Raw genomic sequence first — 22,228 nt, 5'->3', positions numbered from 1 at the left:
TATGCCATTTAGCAGACGCTTTTATCCAAAGCGACTTACAGTCATGCGTGCATACATTTTTGTGTATGGGTGGTCCCGGGGATCGAACCCACTACCTTGGCGTTACAAGCGCCGTGCTCTACCAGCTGAGCTACAGAGGACCACATATATCATAGGGCCTTTCTTTGAGGGCCTAATTATACCGTAACACAGTGGTGCTAGGAAACTCCACATCAGGCCTGCAAGTCACATTATGCTGGCTTGCTAAGTTATCTTTAATTCCTCTTGGAATCCAGCTAGAGTTAGGATATCCAAGTGGATTTGTTTTATCTCCTGCAACCCACATTCAGAACGACTGCCAGGGTAGGGAAGATTGAATACTGAGACTACCTCAATCATCTAAACTAAAGCAACCATCTCAGTAATGGATGAAATAAGTTCAACTACTAACATATTGGATTAGTTGAGATAAATGTATGCTATTTATCTTTGTGTAGCATAAAATTAATCAATCAATGCAAAAACACAGATATTAAAACAAACAATTCTGAAAATCATCCTGCAATAGAGCATGTTGGGAAATATGATATATGGTTCTATGTAGAACCCTTCTTATCTTCAAAAGAATCATCAAAGAACCCTTTCTTCCAAAAACGGTTCTTACAAAGAACCATTGTCTTCCAAAAAGGGTTCTTCAGATCAAAATGGTTCTTGGTATCCCTCCGCAAAGAACCCGTTTGGAACCCTTTTTTTCTAAGAGTGTACATCAGTGGTTCCCAAACTTTTTTGTTTACTGTCTACTTTATTGGTTACATGTATGTTGGATACCAGGCGCTAGCAATCTTAGTACAGGGCAGAATGGGAAAAAGGCACAACCTGGCGCGCGAGCTCCGTACAGGGTAGATCAACAGGCGCAACCAACGGACAGGATGGGGGGTGACAAACTTGATGGCGACTTGCGGGCAGTGTGTTCCGAACAACAATGACAAAAAATATATACTAAAAAAGTTATACCACCAACCAAAAGAGCACTTTGGAGACTGAAAGTGTAAAGGGGTATGTGCTCTGCACAGGTAGAGCCCTATCTGCGCACATGCCTGGGCCTATGGTCTCATGAGTCTTCTCAAGTACCCCCTGTGTACATTTTACATTTTAGTCATTTAGCAGACGCTCTTATCCAGAGCGACTTACAGTTAGTGAGTGCATACATTTTCATACTATAGGCCAAGTACCCCCAGGGGTCCTAGTACCCCTGGTTGGGAACCACTGCTGTACATTTATCAGAGCCTAGTGTTTTTACTGGACCTCTACGACCGACGCAGGCCTGGATGGCCCATGTAGGCACTACTGTATTGGAAGACATTCTGGAAAGAAAGAAGTTACAATACTTTCAAAGGGTCTGGAAAACCAGAGCACGCACGCTTAGATATATAAAATATATATGCTATTACTTTTTTGTTGTATATTAGTTTCTATTAACAGTTGGTGTTTCGGCTCCAGCCTCGATGTTCAGACCCAAGGTTTTAATTCTGGTGTTTCTCTTGAGGGAACTGTCGCCTGGTCTCTGTGGTGGAATGGAGAAAATGAGAAACTGCAATGAAATCTGAGATTGTAGCTGACTATTCCATGATGAAAGCGGTGACAGGATGGGGACAGGGGGGTTGACATTGTGTCTTCTCATTGAGGAACTCTGTCCTGGACAGATAAGAAAGCCCCATTGCGAATTTTACGCAGAAAAGCAGGAAATGTGACAGTGAAGTTTTCCACTTCCATAAACAAAAGAGCTGCCAGCCCGGCCTTGGAGGGAATCCTGTGTGGTTGAGTTCCTCTGTCTGAGAGAGCGAGAGAGAGAGAGAGAGAGAGAGAGAGAGAGAGAGAGAGAAGCTACTGGATGCGTAACATTCTCTCCTCTTCTTCTCTTACAGTGCCGAGAAAATATGGCCGAAAACAACACCAATCTCTTTTTGGAAATACTCCAGTCATTTGATGTTGGTGAGTTTTTTCAACTCCCTCTCTCAGCTACTCCTCTGCTCCTTTGTTGTGGTTTATCTGTTTTCACTGGAATGTAGGGGTTTAATGGTGATGAGAGTACTGTAGTTGAATATTTTCTCAGGAAAAGAAAACATGCATTCCAAACAGCATTTATCGGTGCTGACAGTCTAGTATATAGACACAAGACAAGGACAGACCCATAAAATTAGCAATATTGCAAAGCTTCCTCTCTGTTAGTGTTTTTTTCCTCTGTCCTCCCAAATGTAATTTCCAGATGAAAACTGACTTCATGTCTGCTTTTCCCTTTTCCAACAATGAAAAACTATGTAGAGGTAGCAGAGTAGGTTTACACTTTATAAAACTTAACTGTACCAAAGGAAATGTATTTGTTTTTGCTGGCAGTGGTACACTGGAATTTGTCCTCTGTTCCTTTCTCTCTTTTCAAAGAGACGCATATGGTGACCATAGCATCTCAGGGAGCAAGTCAAAGACAACAAAATGTTGATCCTTAATTTGTGCTGATCCTTAATTAAACCCCTACATTCCAGGAGATGTAACCAGTTTTATGTCTCTGGAGGACTTGGCCTCATAAACAGCACAGAGAAAGGACTGATTATTTTGTTGAGGGGTGCCGTCTTGACAGAGATGCATTAATTCATCGTCATAACCGCGTGGTTGATATTAGGATAGTTACTTGTGGGCTTGGCAGTACATGTCTAGGCTGGGTTGATTGAAAATTGAAAATCAGGGGGAAATGTTAAGACTACCTGCTCAGTGCTGGAGGATGGCATGTCATTTTCTCAAAATACTATGAACCACACTATTACTAATGAACGCTTCAGTTGTGAGTTTTTTAATAAGGCTATAATACACTACATGACCAAAAGTATGTGGACACCTGCTCGTCGAACATCTCATTCCAAAATCAGGGGCATTAATATGGAGTTGGTTCCCTCTTTCATGCTATAACAGCCTCCACTCTTCTGGGAAGGCTTTCCACTAGATGTTGGAACATTGCTGCGGGGACTTGATTCCATTCAGCCATGAGCATTAGCAAGGTCGGGCACTGATGTTGGGTGACTAGGCCCACAGTCGGCGTTCCAATGCATCCCAAAGGTGTTCGATGGGGTTGAGGTCAGGGCTCTGTGCAGGCCAGTCAAGTTCTTCCACACCGAACATGACAAACCATTTCTGTATGGAGCTCGCTTTGTGCACGGGGGCATTGTCATGCTGAAACAGGAAAGGGCCTTCCTCAAACTGTTGCCACGAAGTTGGAAGCACAGAATCATCTAGAATGTCATTGTATGCTGTAGCGTTAAGATTTCCCTTCACTGGAACTAAGGGGCCTAGCCGACCCATGAAAAGTAGCCCCAGACCATTTCTCCTCCTCCACCAAACATTACAGTCGGCACTATGCATTCGGGCAGGTAGCGTTCTCCTGGCATCCCCCAAACCCAGATTCATCTGTCGGACTGCCAGATGGTGAAGCGTGATTCATCACTCCAGAAAAGTTTCCACTGCTCCAGAGTCCAATGGCGGGGAGCTTTACACCACTCCAGCCGACGCTTGGCGTTGCTTATGGTGATCTTAGGCTTGTATACGGCTGCTCGGCCATGTAAAACCATTTCATGAAGCTCCGGACGATCAGTTCTTGTGCTAACGTTGCTTACAGAGGCAGTTGGGAACTCGGTAGTGAGTATTGAAACCAAGGACATACGATTTTTATGCGCTACATGCTTCAACACTCGGCGGTCCCGTTCTGTGAGCTTGTGTGGCCTACTACTTTGCAGCTGAGCTGTTGTTGCTCCTAGATGTTTCCACAACACAATAACAGCACTTACAGTTGACCGGGGCAGCTCTAGCAGGGCAGAAATTTGACGAACTGACTTGTTGGAAAGGTGGCATCCTATGACGGTGCCACGTTGAAAGTCACTGAGCTCTTCAGTAAGGCCATTCTACTGCCAATGTTTGTCTATGGAGATTGCATGGCGGTGTGCACGATTTTATACACCTGTCAGCAACAGGTGTGGCTGAATCCAATAATTTGAAGGGGTGTCCACATACTTTTGTGTATGTTGTTAGATAATAGAGTTTTATTCAGGTCTTTTCATACAAACCTCTCCTGTGTCCAAAAACTCTTACTCAAACCAAGAGATAACTAACAGTCTCTTCCGTCTCTCTCCTTACCAGTCCCCCTGATCATAGCCTTTTGTGTGTCCATTGCGGTGGGTATCCTATTGGGGGCGCTGGTCTATGTAGTCCTGACCTGGATGTCCCGTCGCAGGGCCGGCTCGGTCAGCATCACCCGCTGGCCACCTAGCCTGTCCCACACCTCCCCACATGCCCGCCCAGGCTTCAACCGCAACAGCAGTTACGACCGACGCAGCAACAGCCTGGTCAGCGCTGCCTTCAGCTTCCACCGCCAGGCCTCCTCCCCAGACCAGGCTGACCCTTTGGGTCGCAAGCCCAGTTTCAGGGCTTCCACTTTCCACCCACTCCTCCAGTGCAGCGAGATCGCCCGGGAAGCTGAGGAGGGGAGCCAGACCACATTGCCTCGTACCCCAACCCTGACCACTTCAGCTGAGTCAGCCCACCAAACCGCAGCCCAGGCTGCTGCCACCCCGCCCAGGCCTGAGTCGTTATGGAGCAGTAGTAGTCTGAGGAGGTTCTATGCCGCACAGACCCCACCTCCTGCTTATGAGAGCATTATAAGAGCCTACCAGGAGACCTGCACGTAAGAAGAGAATGGATGGGTCCAAGTGTATGAGCAGACTGACTGACTCCAGGGTTGTCAATGGGTGCTACAATAACTGGATATGTTTGACGTTTGAGGTGAAAATGAAGAGCCTGATGCTAATATACCATATGTCCCTGTGTGAGTGTGTGTTCACTTGTGTGTTTGCTTGTGTGTTTGCGTGTGTGTGTGTGTGACAGCTGTGTTTTACTATGTGTTTGTAAGCAAGAGAGAGAGAGCCTTGCATCGCATTTATTTTCAGATTAGACAGAGTATTTGTTGTACAAATATGTTGTGTTTCTTATGAGATTGAGAACTCATGTTGATTTCCATGATGAACCAACCCCAATCCCCCCATGTAACTTGACCGCTTTCTATTTGTGAGCTTGGACATGCTCAATGATATGGATAGACAATAATGTTTGCTTGAAGAAACACAAACCTCTCTACTATGATCCAATGAGGGTTACTGTCCAAAGGAATCTACTAAATGTGTACTCATATATGTATGATTGTCATGGATCTGGTTTATTAAATGGTCACTGTTTTGGTTGGCATTTACTGGACACTGATCATAACTTAACACAATACAATGATGAAATAAATGGTAATAAGGTGTGTTCTTTACATGAAACGTAATATCCTCTGTACCAGTCATTTATGGAATCACATAAATTGTGCCCTTATTTGGTGCTACTGCTGTCCAGTGTCCAGTCTATAGGCTACTCTTTTCTGGTGGGAAAACTGACTCACCTCACTGTTTCCTGAGGAAGGAATTATTTAAGGTGCCCAGTTACAACACTGTCTACCACAGAAAAAACATGGTTACATTTCCTCTGCCCCATCCCTCAGCCGCATACCAAAAAAGAGGCGGGGTGTGGCTTTGTGGTTATTTGAATCCCAGACTGCCCCTTTAAAGTCTTGCTCCAGTCTCCTTTTCAGCTCATTTATCACCTGATTGACTTAACAAAAGGCAAATCTCAATAGGTGGCCCAGGTATCCTCATGACATACTACAGCACAAATGGATGGAGGGAGGGGCTTTCCTCTTTTGTTCTCTATTGCCTTTCTATTGTTCCTCAAGCAAGGGGGAGGGCGATGGCATCAGAAGGCACCATCACACCAACTCCTTGAATGGCCCCCTCCATAAAGTTTGCTCAAAACATGTTATTTACCCTTAAGTGTGGGATATCTATTTATACGTTGGATATTGTTTTTCAAAAGGAAAAGTTCAAAAATAGCTGGAGTGCATCTTTAAAGGAAGTGGACTGGATATTGACCGGCAGAAGAAAATTCAGTTTCGGCATAGGGGTCGAAGTAAATTAAGGTTAGGGTTAAGTTAGGATATAGTTTCAGTGAGGTTAAGGTAAGGGTTAAGGTTAGGGAAAGGCCTAAAAGTTCATTTTGGGTTAGTGTACCACTGTCATTCTGCCAGTTAAATAAACAAAAGCTGATACAGGTAAATAAACATTGTATTGACTGCTAATTAAACTTGAACTTAAACAAACATACCTTCTTAGAACAATTGACCACACCCCAAACAATTAAATTAAAGCCAGCATCCTCAGAATGCAACTCACTTGCACAGCAACACAGCACAACCCCTACAAATTATCTTCATGGCTCTCATCTGAAACGGAGTAATGCTGCATATGAACCAAGTGGGAAGATGGTAATTACCAGTTGTGAAGTCGTACATACCAGTTGGATGCATTCACATGCTTTGAACTCGTTGAGAAACGCCGATTGGCTAATGGTCAACAAGCAGCGTCAACCATAAACTAAAAGTACAGCTAGCATGCTGTAAACAAATTATAGTGTTAAAAAAACATATGAATAGATTGCTTTTTTAAATAATGTTTTATTGCTGCATTTAACTGCCGAAAATGCTGTTATCGAGGTAATTTCCTTAGTGGGTGACGTCAGAGGTCAGCGTGTGACAGAAGTCGGAGCTTAGGGATGATAGACGAGTTTCACAATAGTTATTATCAGTTGGAGGGGCGTTCAAATGGATTTTTCCCAGTTGTATGTGGTAAATACCACCTTCCCCCTTGGTTATGAACGCTGCATGAGTGTTGCGATCAGACACTGAAAAGGAAGCGAGACATCCCACTCTCTGGCTTTTTCTGGTTCAATGAAAGTCAATGAACTAAGTAGACCAGACCCAGCAGCTATTGCATTGGTGTCTATGGGAGCCACACCCAGTGAACTGACAATTTATTTTAATTGTAAACGGCCTGAGTGAACTATCTTCATTTATCCACCATCTTTAGTGCGATATACCTATTTTATGTTTACATTTGCATTTACAAAATGTGTGTTTCATGAGCATTATGGTTGTTGTGTAAAAAAGTTTTTTTGCTTTGAGGTGCTGCGGAAAGTGACGTGTTATATGAGACGGGTGCTATTTACCGCTGACAGGAGGGCAAAAGACTGTCCTCCATCCTCTCTACTCCGTGACCGATAAGTGGACGAGTGGGCGAGGAGTGTGTAATTTCGCTTGTAGGCAAATAGAAGTGTCCACCCCTCCTCGATAGCCACCTTTCATCGATGATACTCGTGTATCCTAACGTGGAAGAGTTTTTAAATCAGCCACACCCCATTTGAATCAGCTTTTGTTTTGTCAGAGGAAAAAAACAATATGCTATTTATTTATCTATAAAAATGTATTGCACAACTAACTTAATTTGTTTTGATCACTTTACACATTTATTTTGTGATGCACTCCTAAACATCGCTTGCCTAAGGACACCAAGCGGAAAAGGCCCATTTCAGTTCATTTCAAGCAAGTTCATTTCCATTCACATTCATTCTCCTCGGCAACTCTCCTGGATTACCTTTGCCCTTTTTCAAAAGGAGGCGAGAGAGGACAGATGAGAGAGGACGTAGGAGGTGAGGAAATCGAATTGATAAAAGACCAGTGAGAGAGGAAGAAGGGAAGAATAACTAAGCACTTCCGGGTCACAGATTTATTGAATCCTTCAGAATAACAGTTCCGTCCAGTATTTGGTATTTATTAGCCACTGCAAAAGCCTTCCTGGGTTCCAGCTACTCTTCCTGTATACTTTGTAAATTAATAATTAGGGGAAAAAATTATGGAAAATGTGCACAATCGTCAATATATTTTATACTAGTTATCATACAAAAAATATTTTAAACTATTTCTATAAGATATTATGTGATTTATTTGTTTATTTTTCAAGCCTAAATGGTCAAAATGTTGTTGTTTTTTGTGTGTAATCTCATTATTTATTGGACTGTACATAATTGCCTGTACAGTGTTTCAAAGTAAAAGGGGGATCCATTCTACTCAGGTGCATTTCTAGTTTCCAAATCCACAGAGTGTACACCCCAAGGAGCGTCGCTGCTTATTTTGTGGCCCTTAAAGAGTGGCCAATCAGATTTAATCCAATCTGTTATTCATATTGGACATACATATTGCAACGTTGTGTCAAAGTAAAAGGAGCCCAATCAGCTTAAATCCAATTGTTTTTTCATATTAGACAGATTATATTTACACAAATACATGTGCCACAATGGAGCACTTTGGCAGTTTACAATAAAACTGAATTGCAGTGCAATTTCCATAAGATATAAGAAAATGATGATTAAAAGAGAAACACATAGTTTTTCTCAATGAATTTGGAGCAATTTTCACAAGTATGTGGTACATTTTCACACCTCTAAGCACAGATATCTAAACAGATCATCAAAATGGCTCATGTTTCAAAACTCTAAGCACATTTTCAATTGACTGAGTACAACAAACACATTCACAATGTCACTTGTTCACTGCATCTAATCACTCACATCCTACGTATAATGTATAAGGATAATGAAACCGTAAGACTGACATAATTCTCAAAATGCTCACAACCTGCCACTGGATACCATTTTTTCTTTTTTTATGGTTTCCCCAAAAAATGTGTGCATGTGAAGTTATAGTCAAATACTTTATGGAAAATATTTACCATCTACTATTCTTTCTATTCATCACTTCAAATAGAAATTTGAATCTTGTATGTTTTGCTATTGGATTAAATGTTATTTAAAATGACTAAACGGTGAGCTTATCATTAGCTGATGGGCTCGTGGTAATGGCTGGAGCGAAATAGGGGAATGGTTTCAAATGCATCCAACACATGGTTTCCATCGTTTCCATGTGTTTGATGCCATTCACTCCGTTCCAGCCATTATTATAAGCCGTTCTCCCCTCAGCAGCCTCCTGTGGTACATACATTATATTCCACATAGGCTCATCAAGTCTCAGCATTCCCTATCTCATGTGCTTTTTCGCTCATCGATGCTGTTTACATCCCAAAATGTAGGGGTTTTTGGAACACGTTTTAATGCCCCAAGACTTCCTCAAGAGTCAATCAAACAAATGGCCCACGTGGTGCATGTTGTCACAAAAAAAGATATTGGCTGAGTTTTACTTCATGAAGAAGAGGTGTTGATGGGTTTCTGCTAGGTCCAGGTGTCCAGCAATGACCGTCTTCCTTCCTTCCTCCCTCCCTCTGCTCTCCCTCTTGGGTACTGGCTTAGCCTGTCTGGTCCCTGCTCTCACTTCCAATGGAGAAGGCTGTTGTGAATGAAAATAGACCATCCAGCCAAGATAGATAGGAAACGGTTTAGAGAAGCAGTATACAGTATTTAAAGCAGAAACTGTCATTTTAGAACTGGATTTACAGGTTTGGGGCTTATAGTTGGGTCAATTTCACTAGCAAATGTGCAGGTAGATCAACCAGAGGTCCAGCCTCGAACACCATGCAGAGAGCGATAGCTTGGTACATAGGTTATTTGAGGCTGTGTTTTACAAGTTAATTGCTGATTGAAACCAAACCCATGTATCTGTTTCTGGAAATGTCCTCAAGGATTCTTCTGGATTCTTCTGAGGCCTATGGACGGTGAGAAAGATCCACTGAAAAGTAGTTTCCTTTACACTGCACTAAATTCACAACTGCAGCAGCTGCAGTATTAGGCTTTTTTTACATTTAGAAATCTACACACAATACGTTAGTTATTGTACCACATGCATTTAAACATCTTATTCTGCTAGTAATGGAAAGCAGAAGTCAGTGTTGTGAATAGAAACATTAGTATTCATACTCCAAGCGCTGGGTAAAGGTCAGTTGTGGTATTTCAGACACAGGTTGACATTTATTGTCATGAGTCTTGCCCTGGAGGCAGAACTGAGCAATTTCCACTAGATGGGCCTGCTGCAAATTCTAAATTGGCTATATAGTAAAACATCATTTTCAGATGTTATGCCTTTGTGGCTGTGCCAGCTAGTGACCACTCTGCAGAGCTGCCTCCAGGGAAAGATTCATGACAATAAATGCCAACCTGCATTTCAGATGCACACAGGTGGACGTCAGAAGGTATTTTATTGAGACAACGTGTTCACCTCAGGAAACACCTGCCCTGTACTTCCTGGGTTTGAATGGAAGCGTGACTGTGTGTGTTTTTATGCATGCACTCGTGTGTATTCTTACAATTGCGTCAGCACCAGTCACAGGTGTAGACTGTGAACTCCCTCCCCTCTTCTCAATTCTTTCTAGTGTTGCAGACATTATGTAATGCAATTGTACAATGGGGAATGTACTACAGATTCTGCATAGATTTTACATTTAAAACTGTTCTGACATTACCTCTTAGTCTTTTCTGACCTCACTGTTTGGCACTTGATAGCTGCCCCGGCTGATGATAACAGCAGGTCTGCAGTCTTATTGCTGTAGTACAGTAGTAGAATACTGATAGATGGAATTAGGTGTTAGATTTACTTTGCTTGTAGATATTGGACCCTTGGTCATTTTGGTGTAGTTCTTAAACGTATTTCAAACTAAATATATTAGTATTAATCTTAGAAGTGTAAATTGTATGTGTGTGTGTGTGTTTGTGTGTATGTATGAGTGTATGCCAGAGCACCTGAGTCGTCTGGATGTGGACCCCCATGAGGTGGTGCTGTGGGTCCTGTTGAAGAGGGCTCGTTCAGCCAATAGGACCACCAGACTGACTGCTGTACAGGAACTGGCCCAGAACCACCACTGGCAGGGTGAGACATGACTCGTCACTTTTAACCTGTAAACAGTCTATGTGTGATGATGAACTTTGATTGGCCCGTTCCCCTGTCCATTACAGACTACCAGTACCAGACAACGGCCCAGGCCATAGACCAGCGAACCGAGTTGGGTCTGGCCTGCACCCCTCAATTGTACCTGCGCTTCTTCCTGTCTCCACCCGTCCTGCCTGGGGTGGAAGATGTAGGTATCTGTCACTGATAGGGATGAATGTATTGTATATGCATGTGCTGTGTGTGCGTGTTTTAATGTCAGTGTAATGTTTTTGCCCTCTCCTCAGGGGTTTTCTGTAGAGGACGGTCTGAGGCAGCTGCTGGCATCTCTCCCCCAGTCTAAGGTGGACCAGTGTGTCCCAGTACTTCACCTCACCACCCTGAGGGAGAGCGCCCAGTCCCTGGCAGCACAGAGGGTAAGAGATGCACACACTTGCACACACGCAACACACATACAGTGCCTTCGGAAAGTATTCACACCCCTTGACTTTTCCATATTTTGTTGTGTTACAGCCTGAATTTAAAATGGATTAAGTTTAATATTTTTTGGTCACTGGCCTACACACAATATCCCATAATATCAAAGTGAAATTATGTTTTTCAAATTGTTTACTAATTATTTTTAATTTTTTTGCTGAAATGTTGAGTCAATATGTATTCAACCTTGTTATGGCCTAAATAAGTTCAGGATTAAACATGTGCTTAACAAATCGCATAATAAGTTGCACGGACTCATTCCATGTTCAATAATATTGGTTAACATGATTTTTTGAATGACTACCCCATCTCTGTACCCCACACATACAATTACCTGTAAGGTCCCTCAATCAAGTAGTGAATTTCAAGCAAACAATGGCACCGATTGGTAGATGTGTAAAAGAAAAAGCAGTCGCTGAATATTCCTTTGAGCATGACACTTTGGATGGTGCATCAATACACCCAGTCACTACAAAGATGCAGGAAACTTCTCCAGGATTTCACCATGAAGCCAATGGTGATTTTTTAAATAGTTACAGAGTTTAATGGTTATGATATGAGAAAACTGAGGATGGAACAACAACATTGTAGTTACTCCACAATACTAACCTAAATGACAAAGTGAAAAGAAAGAAGCCTGTACAGAATAAAAAGTATTCCAAACATGCATGTTGTTGCAAACAAGGCACTTAAGTAATATTGCAAAAAAATTGTCCTGAATACAAAGCGTTATGTTTGGGGCAAATCCAACAAAACACATCACTGAGTCCCATTTTTCATATTTTCAAGCATGGTGGTGGCTGCATTATGTTATGGATTTGCTTGTCATCGGCAAGGACTAGGGAGTTTTTGGGGATAAAAAGAAACGTAATACAGCTATAAGCACAGGTAAAATCCTAGAGGAAAACCTGGTTCAGTCTGCTTTCCAACAGCCACTGGCAGATGAATTCACCTTTCAGCAGGACAATAACCTAAAACACAAGGCCAAATCTACACTGGAGTTGCTTACCAAGACGACATTGAATATTCCTGAGTGGCCTAGTTAGAGTTTTGACTTAAATCAGCTTAGAAATATATGGCAAGACTGTCTAGCAATGATCAACAATCAACTTGACAGAGCTTGAAGAATTGTTCAAATAATAATGGGCAAATATTGTACAATCCAGGTGTGGAAAGCTCTTAGAGATATACCCTAAAAGACTCACAGCTGTAATCGCCGCCAAAGTTGCCTCTACATACTCAACCCCCTTGAACTCAAGGGTGTGAGGATTTCATTTTCAATAAATTTGCATTTCTAAAACCATGTTTTCGCTTTGTCATTATGGGGTATTGTGAGTAGAGAAAATATATTTAATCCATTTTGAATTCAGGCTGTAGTACAACAAAATATGGAAGGGGTATGAATACTTTCTGAAGGCACTGTAACCAAGTTATCCGTTGGGGTTGTTTAATCCTTTCTGCCTGGGAACGTGACCTCCGCGGCTGGTGCGAGGGAGCCGTACTTGAACCACCTTATCGCTAACAACAGACTGGTACTGAGACGTGACTCACTACTGCCACCTGTGGGATCATAACGATATTGCATTGCACTCTGTCTATCTCTCTGCATTTAGATATTCATACTGATACTGTACATTTGTACATTCTCTTATAGCTCTATGCTCACTATCTAGTTGTATATAATATATCTAAACGTTGTTTAAACTCCGCTGTCTGTATTTTGTCTCTAAATGTTGTCTATCACTAGCAGCACCATACCACCAATAAAAATTCTGAGTATGTGTAAATGTACTTGGTGAATAAAGGTGATTCTAATTCACACATCATTTCAGTGAACAAGTTTTTATTTTAATTTTTTTAATTTCACCTTTATTTAACCAGGTCAGCCAGTTGAGAACAAGTTCTCAAATCAATTTATAACATTTTTGACATGCGTTTTCCTGGATTTTTTTGCTGTTATTCTGTCTCTCACTGTTCAAATAAACCTACCATTAAAATTATAGACTGATAATTTCTTTGTCAGTGGGCAAACGTGCAAAACCAGCAGGGGATCAAATACTTTTTTCCCTCACTGTACATATGGAATATACAAAACGTACAGTCAATAACACAATAGAAAATCTATATACAGTGTGTGCAAATGTAGTAAGTTATGGGGGTAAGGCAATAAATAGGCCATAGTGCAAAATAATTACAATTTAGTATTAACACTGGAGTGATAGATGTGCAGAAGATGATGTGCAAATAGAGATACTGGGGTGCAAATGAGCAAAATAAATAACAATGTAAATAACAATATGGGGATGAGGTAGTTGGGTGGGCTAATTACAGATGGGCTGTGTACAGGTGCAGTGATCTGTAAGCTGCTCTGACAATTGATGCTTAAAGATAGTGAGGGAGATAAGTGTCTCCAGCTTCAGAGATTTTTGCAGTTCGTTCCAATGGCGGCCAAAGGAGGTGTTGGCTTTGGGGATGACCAGTGAGATATACCTGCTGGAACGCATACTACGGGTGGGTGTTGCTATGGTGACCAATGAGCTAAGATAAGGCGGGGATTTGCCTAGAAGAGATTTATAGATGATCTGGAGCCAGTGGGTTTGGCGACGAATATGTAGTGAGGGCCAGCCAACGAGAGCGCACAGGTCACAATGGTAGGTAGTATATGGGGCTTTGGTGACAAAACGGATGGCACTGTGATGGACTACATCCGATTTACTGAGTAGAGTGTTGGAGGCTATTTTGTAAATCACATCGCCGAAGTCAAGGATCGGTAGGATAGTCAGTTTTACGAGGGCATGTTTAGCAGCATGAGTGAAGGAGGCTTTGTTGCGAAATAGGAAGCCGATTCTAGATTTAACTTTGGGTTGGAGATGCTTAATGTGAGTCTGGAAGGAGAGTTTACAATCTAACCAGACACCTAGGTATTTGTAGTTGTCCACATATTCTAAGTCAGACCCGCCGAGAGTAGTGATTCTAGTCGGGCGGGCGGGTGCAAGCAGCGTTCTATTGAAGAGCATGCAAGTAACCTTATGTTTTCCAGCAGTAATAGACTTGGGCCCACCGCGGATTTACTAAGAGGGTACACATTGATATACAATATGAAAATAACATACCTGCTATACCAATAAAGACTGAGGCCAAAATAGATCAAGAACACCACAAAGACCAAAACAAAGTGTCGCATGGGGGCTAGCCTGAAATTGAGACAGATGATATGTTACAATGAGTTTCCTCCAAACACACACAAATCTCATTTTATTGGTCACATACACATATTTAGCAGATGTTATTGCGGGTGTAGCGAAAGGCTTGTGTTCCTAGCTCCAACAGTGCAGTAGTATCTAACAATTCACCATAATACACACAAATCTAAAATAATGGAATTAAGAAATATATAAATATTAGGACGAGCAATGTTGGAGTGGCATTGACTAGAATACAGTAGAATACAGTATACACATATGAAATTAGTAAAAAAGTATGTAAAAATGATTAAAGTGACTACTGAGAATCTACCGAAACACACACACACAATCTCAGAGCCCTATCTACGTGATGAACAGTTCTTGATTTTTTGGGACCTTTGCTCAACACATTTTACAAGGTTGTCATAACATGCAAGCATAATGCAACTCAGTAATTAGGCTAGCTAGTTAGCTAGTTCTAACTTAGTGTGAGGCTGATCATTTGGCCAGTTATTCATACCAGCTTTTGGTAACGTTAGCTAAGAAATTGGCCACATTTTACATGTGTTAAAATATTGCTTAGTAACACACACCGGTACCAGTATGTAAGACACAGATGAAAAAAACACCTGCTACTAACACGGTGGCGTGAAGCTAGCTAGCTAGATAGGTGTGGGTCTGTCAACATTGCAGGATTCCGTTGCGAGCAGACGACTGGCAGCCAGAAACCCAACGTTGCGAGATAAAAAATAAAAAATAAAACGATCTGACATGGCAACGATAAAACTTAGTTGTAGATAGTCTTAAAACTGTGAACTTACACATCCATTTCGGTAGACTCTCACTCTAGAAGCGAGGTCAAATAAAACTAGTCCAGGTAAAATCCACATCCATACACATCATCTACGCGGCAACCGGAATGTTATCTACGTCACTCACTGGATGGGGCGGGACTGAAGTTACGTGTGAGAAGGTGGAGGGTTATCCATCCTTACCACAGCCATAAAGTCAAACAATTAGGTTTGGGTCTTAATTTAAGGTTAGGCAGTGTGGTAAGGTTACTGTTAGGTTTAAAACATTGTATGAAAATAACTTGTAGAAATAGGCGGAGTTTATGACTTTGTGGCTGTGGTTATTAGTGACGACCAAGGGGGATCGAGGGGGCTTGGTTCTTGCAAGCAAAGATGGTGGATAAATGAAGATATTTACTTTTTTTTTTTAAATCAGTTCCAGTCCACTTAACTGGGTGTCACAGAGACACCAATGCAATCGCAGCTGGGTCTGGCCTACTTGGTTAATTGACTTTTATTGAACCAGAGAAAAAGTGGGGTGTCTCGCTTCCTCTTTCGTCTCTGTTGCAAGCACAGCTGTCAGATTTTCTAAAAACCAGTTTTCACTGTCATTATGGGGCATTGTGTGTAGATTGATGAGAAAAATGTTACATTTTTGTCTATTTTAGAATAAGGTTGTAATGTACCAAAATGTGGAAAAAGGGAAGGGGTCTGAATACTTTCCGAATGCACACAATATTAAATAATTCATGGATTATGTTTTAAATGCTCATAAAAGTGTGGTAAACGTGTACGTTTTCCTGTTTCAAAAATATATTGTTCAAAACAAGCAGTTACTTACTGCTCTGTCCCTCAGTGACTGCCAGCAGCAGCAGCTCCACCTCAGTGGGTGCATAGGCCGTGCAAACATTGCTTGGATTGTTTTGCCAGATATTTGCTATGAGGGGAGCTGCCCCAATGAAATCGCAGGATTTCATAGCATAATTTATCACAGCACAAAGTAAATGGACCATCCTGGGGCGCTCAAATGTGTGTCAGTTCAGTAAGAACTTCTGGGTCTGCTCTAGTCTCCATCCCAATGAGTCTCTCACGCCAGACGGCTTACTTCCACATGCAAGATTAGATCTGATCAATCAGGTACAGTTGGCGCTAAAGCTAAAAACAAATTGTAATTAACTTGTAAATAAATCATCATAACAGTCATGGGAGCCTGGGACCTGATGAACCGGACAACTACATCCAACAAATCAATTTGTATTATTTATGCTAAAACAGTATAAAACCGGGTGTATCACAAAGCATGACCAAATTAATTAACCAGCTATAGAAATTTAGAGAAACATTGAGAAATAGTTAGGTAAATTTTTTGGGGTCAAATTAACCAGTTATCTACCTTTGATAAGCAGCTAGATAGCTCTGGTAGCTTGCTAGATAGTTAGCTCCCATGCCAATTTCAGGTCTTTCAAAACTAATATCTGACTAACTCGGAAATATGAAGTCATTTCAGAATGAAAGTTGGCTAGCCAATCATGCTTTGTGACATTATGTTAGCTTGGCTAGCTATCCCCAGTTAGATGTGTTTTCACTTTTATCTGCATGCGTGTTGCGTTTTCCTTTGGTGCACTAGTTTGTTTGTGACGTTAGCTGGCTGATCATTTGAAATTGTAGAATCTAATCTGTTCAACAGTGGCAGCATGTGCAGCAGTGGTCATTCGGTTTTTGACATGCAAAAGTGAAATAGGTGTATTTATGCAGTTGTTCACATGCACCGATTGCTTTATATACAGTATGTTCTCAAAAGAAACTACCGGTAGTTCAAAAACTTGGCATCATATTTCTGTCATGCTGCTTTGTTGACAACTCCAACTACCTCGTGCCCCAGGTATTCAGCCAATCAGTGGCCACCACAGCATTACATGACCTGCCACCACAGGGCCAGATTCAAGTTCGCCCATCCACCTTCCATACTCCTCCACTCTGGAAACCTTTATCCTTCTTGTCCTCTTGTTGAAGCTAGCTAACGTCTCCATTCAGTCCAACATTGTTCCCGACCCATGCACATATCAACTTCGAAACATGTTTTTCTTGTTTTGGGCTAATGGCTATGGCTAATGGCTTCTACCTGAGCACATGGCACGTGGTAACTGTCTGCAATTCACACCTCCCAATATAGATGGTGATAATTATCATACCACTCGGTGCTCTGCTCTCTTTCCCACCAAACATTCCTTTGTTCTTTGAGCAGAATTGCTGCATGAGCCAGGCGGTGTGTAGAGCTTTTTGAGTTGACGTGACATGGCGGCAAATTCAAGATACAAGAACCATTTGAAGGCGTGACATGTGTAAGATGGCAGCGTAGAGTTTCACTGTTCTCCGACCTCCCTTTGTTTGACCAAACTTTAGTCAAACTACCACCTCTACAAGCTGTAAACTACAAGCTACAAACTTAAACATTGCTCCCAAAATGTCTATAACAAAAGCAGAGAAAAAAACTGAAACTGCTGCTAAGAAACACACAAAGACAAAGCCAACACCAATCAATCATGGCTGAACCACCTAATGAGCCACCTGAGTTCTCACCACTACCAGAGCTATCCAACACGCCTGGCGGCCACACCTCCAACCTCGACGTAGCCAAGTTCATCGAGACAACTCTTGAAAAGTATCAAAGGCACGATTTGCTAGCTTGGAGAACAAGCTGGAGAGTATGGAGGGAACTCTAGCCCAGCATACTGAGGACATTCAGGGTCTGCACTCTGACCGTGCAAAAATAAAGGCGGAGGTAAATAAATCAGAAACCTTGACAAAATCGAGCAATTTGATGCAAAATTATCCATGCTCGAGGACAGAAATAGACAGGATAATTTACGTGCGATCAACCTGAGCGAAGGAGATGGTTCCCCTGACAAGCTTGGCACACCTGTATTTGGGGAGTTTCTCCCGTTCTGCTCTGCAGATCCTCTCAAGCTCTGTCAGGTTGGATGGGGAGCGTCGTTGCACAGCTATTTTCAGGTCTCTACAGAGATGTTAGATCAGGTTCAAGTCCAGGCTCTGGCTGGGCCACTCAAGGACATTCAGAGACTTGTTCCGAAGCCACTCCTGCATTGACTTGGCTGTGTGCTAAGGGTCGTTGTCCTGTTGGAAGGTGAACCTTCGCCCAAGTCTGAGGTCCTGAGTGCATCTTGAGCAGGTTTTCATCAAGGCTCTCTGTACTTTGCTCGGTTCATCTTTCCCTCGATCCTGACTAGTCTCCCAGTCCCTGCCACTGAAAAACATCCCCACAGCATGATGCCACCACCATGCTTCACCGTAGGGATGGTGCCAGGTTTCCTCCAGACGTGACGCTTGGCATTCAGGCAAAAGAGTTCAATCTTGGTTTCATCAGACCAGAGAATCTTGTTTCTCATGGTCTGAGAGTCTTTAGGTGCCTTTTGGCAAACTCCAAGCAGGCTGTCATGTGCCTTTTACTGAGAGTGACTTCCATCTGGCCACTCTACCATAAAGGCCTAATTGGTGGAGTGGTGCAGAGATGGTTCTCCCATCTCCACAGAGGAAGTCTGGAGCTCTGTCAGAATGACCATCGGGTTCTTGGTCACCTTCCTGACCAAGGCCCTTCTCCATGATGGCTCAGTTTGGCCGGGCGACCAGCTCTAGGAAGAGTCTTGGTGGTTCCAAACTTCTTCCATTTAAGAATGATGGAGGCCACTGTGTTCTTGGGAACCTTCAATACTGCAGAAATGTTTTGGTACCCTTCCCCAGATCTGTGCCTCGACACAATCCTGTCTCGGAACTCTATAGACAATTCCTTTGACCTCATGGCTTGGTTTTTGCTTTGACGTGCACTGTCAACTGTGGGACCTTATATAGATAGGTGTGTGCCTTTCCAAATCATGTCCAATCAATTGAATTTACCACAGGTAGACTCTAATCAAGTTGTAGAAACATCTCAAGGATCATCAATGGAAACAGGATGTACCTGAGCTCAATTTCGAGTCTCATAGCAAAGGGTCTGAATACTTATGTAAATAAGGTATTTATGTTTTTTATTTGTAATATATTTGCAAAGATTTCTAAAAATCTGTTTTCGGTTTGTCATTATGGGGTACTGTGTTTAGATTGATTAGAAAAAAATAATAATTTAATCAATTTTAGAATAAGGCTGTAAAGTAACAAAATGTGGAAAAAGTCAAGGGGTCTGAATACTTTCCGAATGCACTGTATATAACACTAAAAGAGGCTACCTGTGAACATGCTCATTTGGAATGCTTGGAAATGATCTCATTTGAGGGCATTGTGAAAATTCCATTATTTGAAAAGGTTCAAAGTTATCTGAATTAAGTGCACAATTTCACACATCTCTGAGCTCACTTGCTTGATATTGTACTGTTGAGAACACAATCAGAACTATATTTCACATTTGATCCAGTTATTCCAGTCAGGAAATAATCTGGTGGTGGGATTTCAAATACGTTTTCATTTTTCACTTGCGCTGCGCTGTGATAGTCTCAAATATGACATATATTTTGCGTCTAGTCTTTTAAGTATCAGCTAACCACATCATATGTTATAACAATGTGTCAGTGGATGACACAGTCGATGATGTAGCACTCAACCATTGGTTGTTGCGTCGCCTCGCCTTAGCTGCTCAGACATTGCTGACGCTTGTCAGATCTTACAATGCCTGGATAGGTATTTTACATATAAATGAACCACATTTTATAGCAATCTGGTGCCCGACGACACTGTCGATGACATGACATGCAACCATTGGTTACAGCGGAACACGACCGTTGGCTGTGTTTGAGAGGCTCAGAATCGTAATGTATCATGGGTAAATTGTGATTGACTGACTGCTCTACAAACAAGTAGTTATTTATGATGCTGAGTTCTTTGTAGATCAGTCAGACGGCAGTCGCTGGCACTGTCAGATGCAATGTCGAACAAGCCCACTATCTCCCATGGGCAGATTCTGCATGTAGCTGACCAAATTACCGGAGATTTTACTTATGGAGTAACAAAGATTAGTTAATGCGTGGATGCAGCTGTATATTCTGTACAGTAGGCTATATACACATTGACCAAGGTTATTCATCGTATCATCCTTTTAATACCTAAATGAATGCACTCAATAGGCCTAACGTATGCTCACAAATGCTTGTCGAATGCAGCATGACTAAATTACCACAAAGATACAGCTATTGCATTATTTTATATTGATGCACTAGCCCTAGGCTATAATTTACCTGTAAAACCGATCGTTGCGGTAAGGCGTCAGAACTACCTTTTAATTCGTTATAGGCCTCCTGTAATTTACATAAATATTTCAGTTCGCTGTACAGAGGGTTTTCTAAGCCAGAGTAGTCGGTGTCCATCGTGCCGGTGTCTGATGGCGGAAAATGGCCATGGGAAATAATCCACAGCCTTTACAAAACAACGGCAGTGTCTCTCTTTTGTGTTCCGTCGTTTAATCAAAACTGCAGGAAAAGCATTGTTTGTTTGTGCAGGTCTAAAGAAAAAGCACTAAACACGATGGGGTGGAAGCGCACATACACAAACACAAATACAGCGGTGTGGATCACGTGACAGAATTCAGCACCACGGATAAAACCTGCCAATTGAAGCGGCCTTGTTTGAAGATCAATGCTCAAGATAGCCGTGGTCCATTTGATCGACCGACAACTACTGCTTGTCATCTGCATTTCTGCACGCATTCGTTTACTAAATTCAGAGGAAACAACTTTCCATGGGACTGTTTGTTTTAGAGGAATATTGCTACTAGGAATTAAAATGTTAGCTTTATAACACATAATAGCAAAGGATCATTGTCAAAGGGAATTCATATGCCTATACATGGATAATAATTTTGTCATCATTATGAAAATATACTTACAGGTTCCCACTGTATGTTGCAGCCTCCAAGGCACTCCAAAGTGCTTGAAAGATACAATATCATAAAAACTTTGACTAGACAAACTCATTATTTGTCTCTGAAACATTTACATTTTATTCAAAAGATGCGTGACATATACAATTGTAAAATAATTTACATGGCATGCCTTACTACCGTTCACTATAAACATTCAGTCACCAAATCAGACTCCGATTTTTTCACGTTCTCCCCCTATATACACTCAGTGGCCAGTTTAGTAGGTACACCACCCGTTCACGGAAATGGTTCGCTCCTACAGACAGTGAGTCACATGGCCGTGGCTTGCTACACTGCTCAAGAAAATAAAGGGAACACTGAAATAACACATCCTAGATCTGAATGAATGAACTAATCTTATTCGATACTTTTTTCTTTACATAGTTGAATGTGCTGACAACAAAATCACACAAAAATTATCAATGGAAATCAAATTGATCAACCCATGGAGGTCTGGATTTGGAGTCACACTCAAAATTAAAGTGGAAAACCACACTACAGGCTGATCCAACTTTGATGTAATGTCCTTAAAACAAGTCAAAATGAGGCTCAGTAGTGTGTGTGGCCTCCACGTGCCTGTATGACCTCCCTACAACGCCTGGGCATGCTCCTGATGAGGTGGCGGATGGTCTCCTGAGGGATCTCCTCCCAGACCTGGACTAAAGCATCCGCCAACTCCTGGACAGTCTGTGGTGCAACGTGGCGTTGGTGGATGGAGCGAGACATGATGTCCCAGTTGTGCTCAATTGGATTCAGGTCTGGGGAACGGGCGGGCCAGTCCATAGCATCAATGCCTTCCTCTTGCAGGAACTGCTGACACACTCCAGCCACATGAGGTCTAGCATTGTCTTGCATTAGGAGGAACCCAGGGCGAACCGCACCAGCATATGGTCTCACAAGAGGTCTGAGGATCTCATCTCGGTACCTAATGGCAGTCAGGCTACCTCTGGCGAGCACATGGAGGGCTGTGCGGCCCCCCAAAGAAATGCAACCCCACACCATGACTGACCCACCGCCAAACCGGTCATGCTGGAGGATGTTGCAGGCAGCAGAACGTTCTTTACGGCGTCTC

At 42.2% G+C, this 22,228-nt stretch overlaps 2 protein-coding genes across 2 annotated transcripts; both read left to right on the top strand.

Moving 5' to 3' along the window:
* Positions 1-1,771: 1,771 nt before the first annotated feature.
* LOC121552609 (myc target protein 1 homolog) lies at positions 1,772-5,462 on the top strand. The gene is made up of 2 exons (XM_041865573.2): positions 1,772-1,971; positions 4,162-5,462. Exons 1-2 carry the CDS (start codon positions 1,917-1,919, stop codon positions 4,707-4,709), a joined length of 603 nt encoding a protein of 200 aa, XP_041721507.1. The 5' UTR covers positions 1,772-1,916; the 3' UTR covers positions 4,710-5,462.
* Positions 5,463-10,616: 5,154 nt separating this feature from the next.
* Positions 10,617-13,040, top strand: LOC121552104 (protein SERAC1-like). Its single transcript, XM_041864838.1, has 3 exons — positions 10,617-10,967; positions 11,065-11,220; positions 13,002-13,040. Exons 1-3 carry the CDS (start codon positions 10,806-10,808, stop codon positions 13,038-13,040), a joined length of 357 nt encoding a protein of 118 aa, XP_041720772.1. The 5' UTR covers positions 10,617-10,805.
* Positions 13,041-22,228: the final 9,188 nt, after the last annotated feature.

This window comes from Coregonus clupeaformis, chromosome 36 (assembly GCF_020615455.1).
Source record: "Coregonus clupeaformis isolate EN_2021a chromosome 36, ASM2061545v1, whole genome shotgun sequence".
Taxonomy (NCBI): Eukaryota; Metazoa; Chordata; class Actinopteri; order Salmoniformes; family Salmonidae; genus Coregonus; species Coregonus clupeaformis.
The sequence above is the reverse complement of the archived record's forward strand: the minus strand, read 5'-3'. Positions and strand labels throughout refer to the sequence as shown.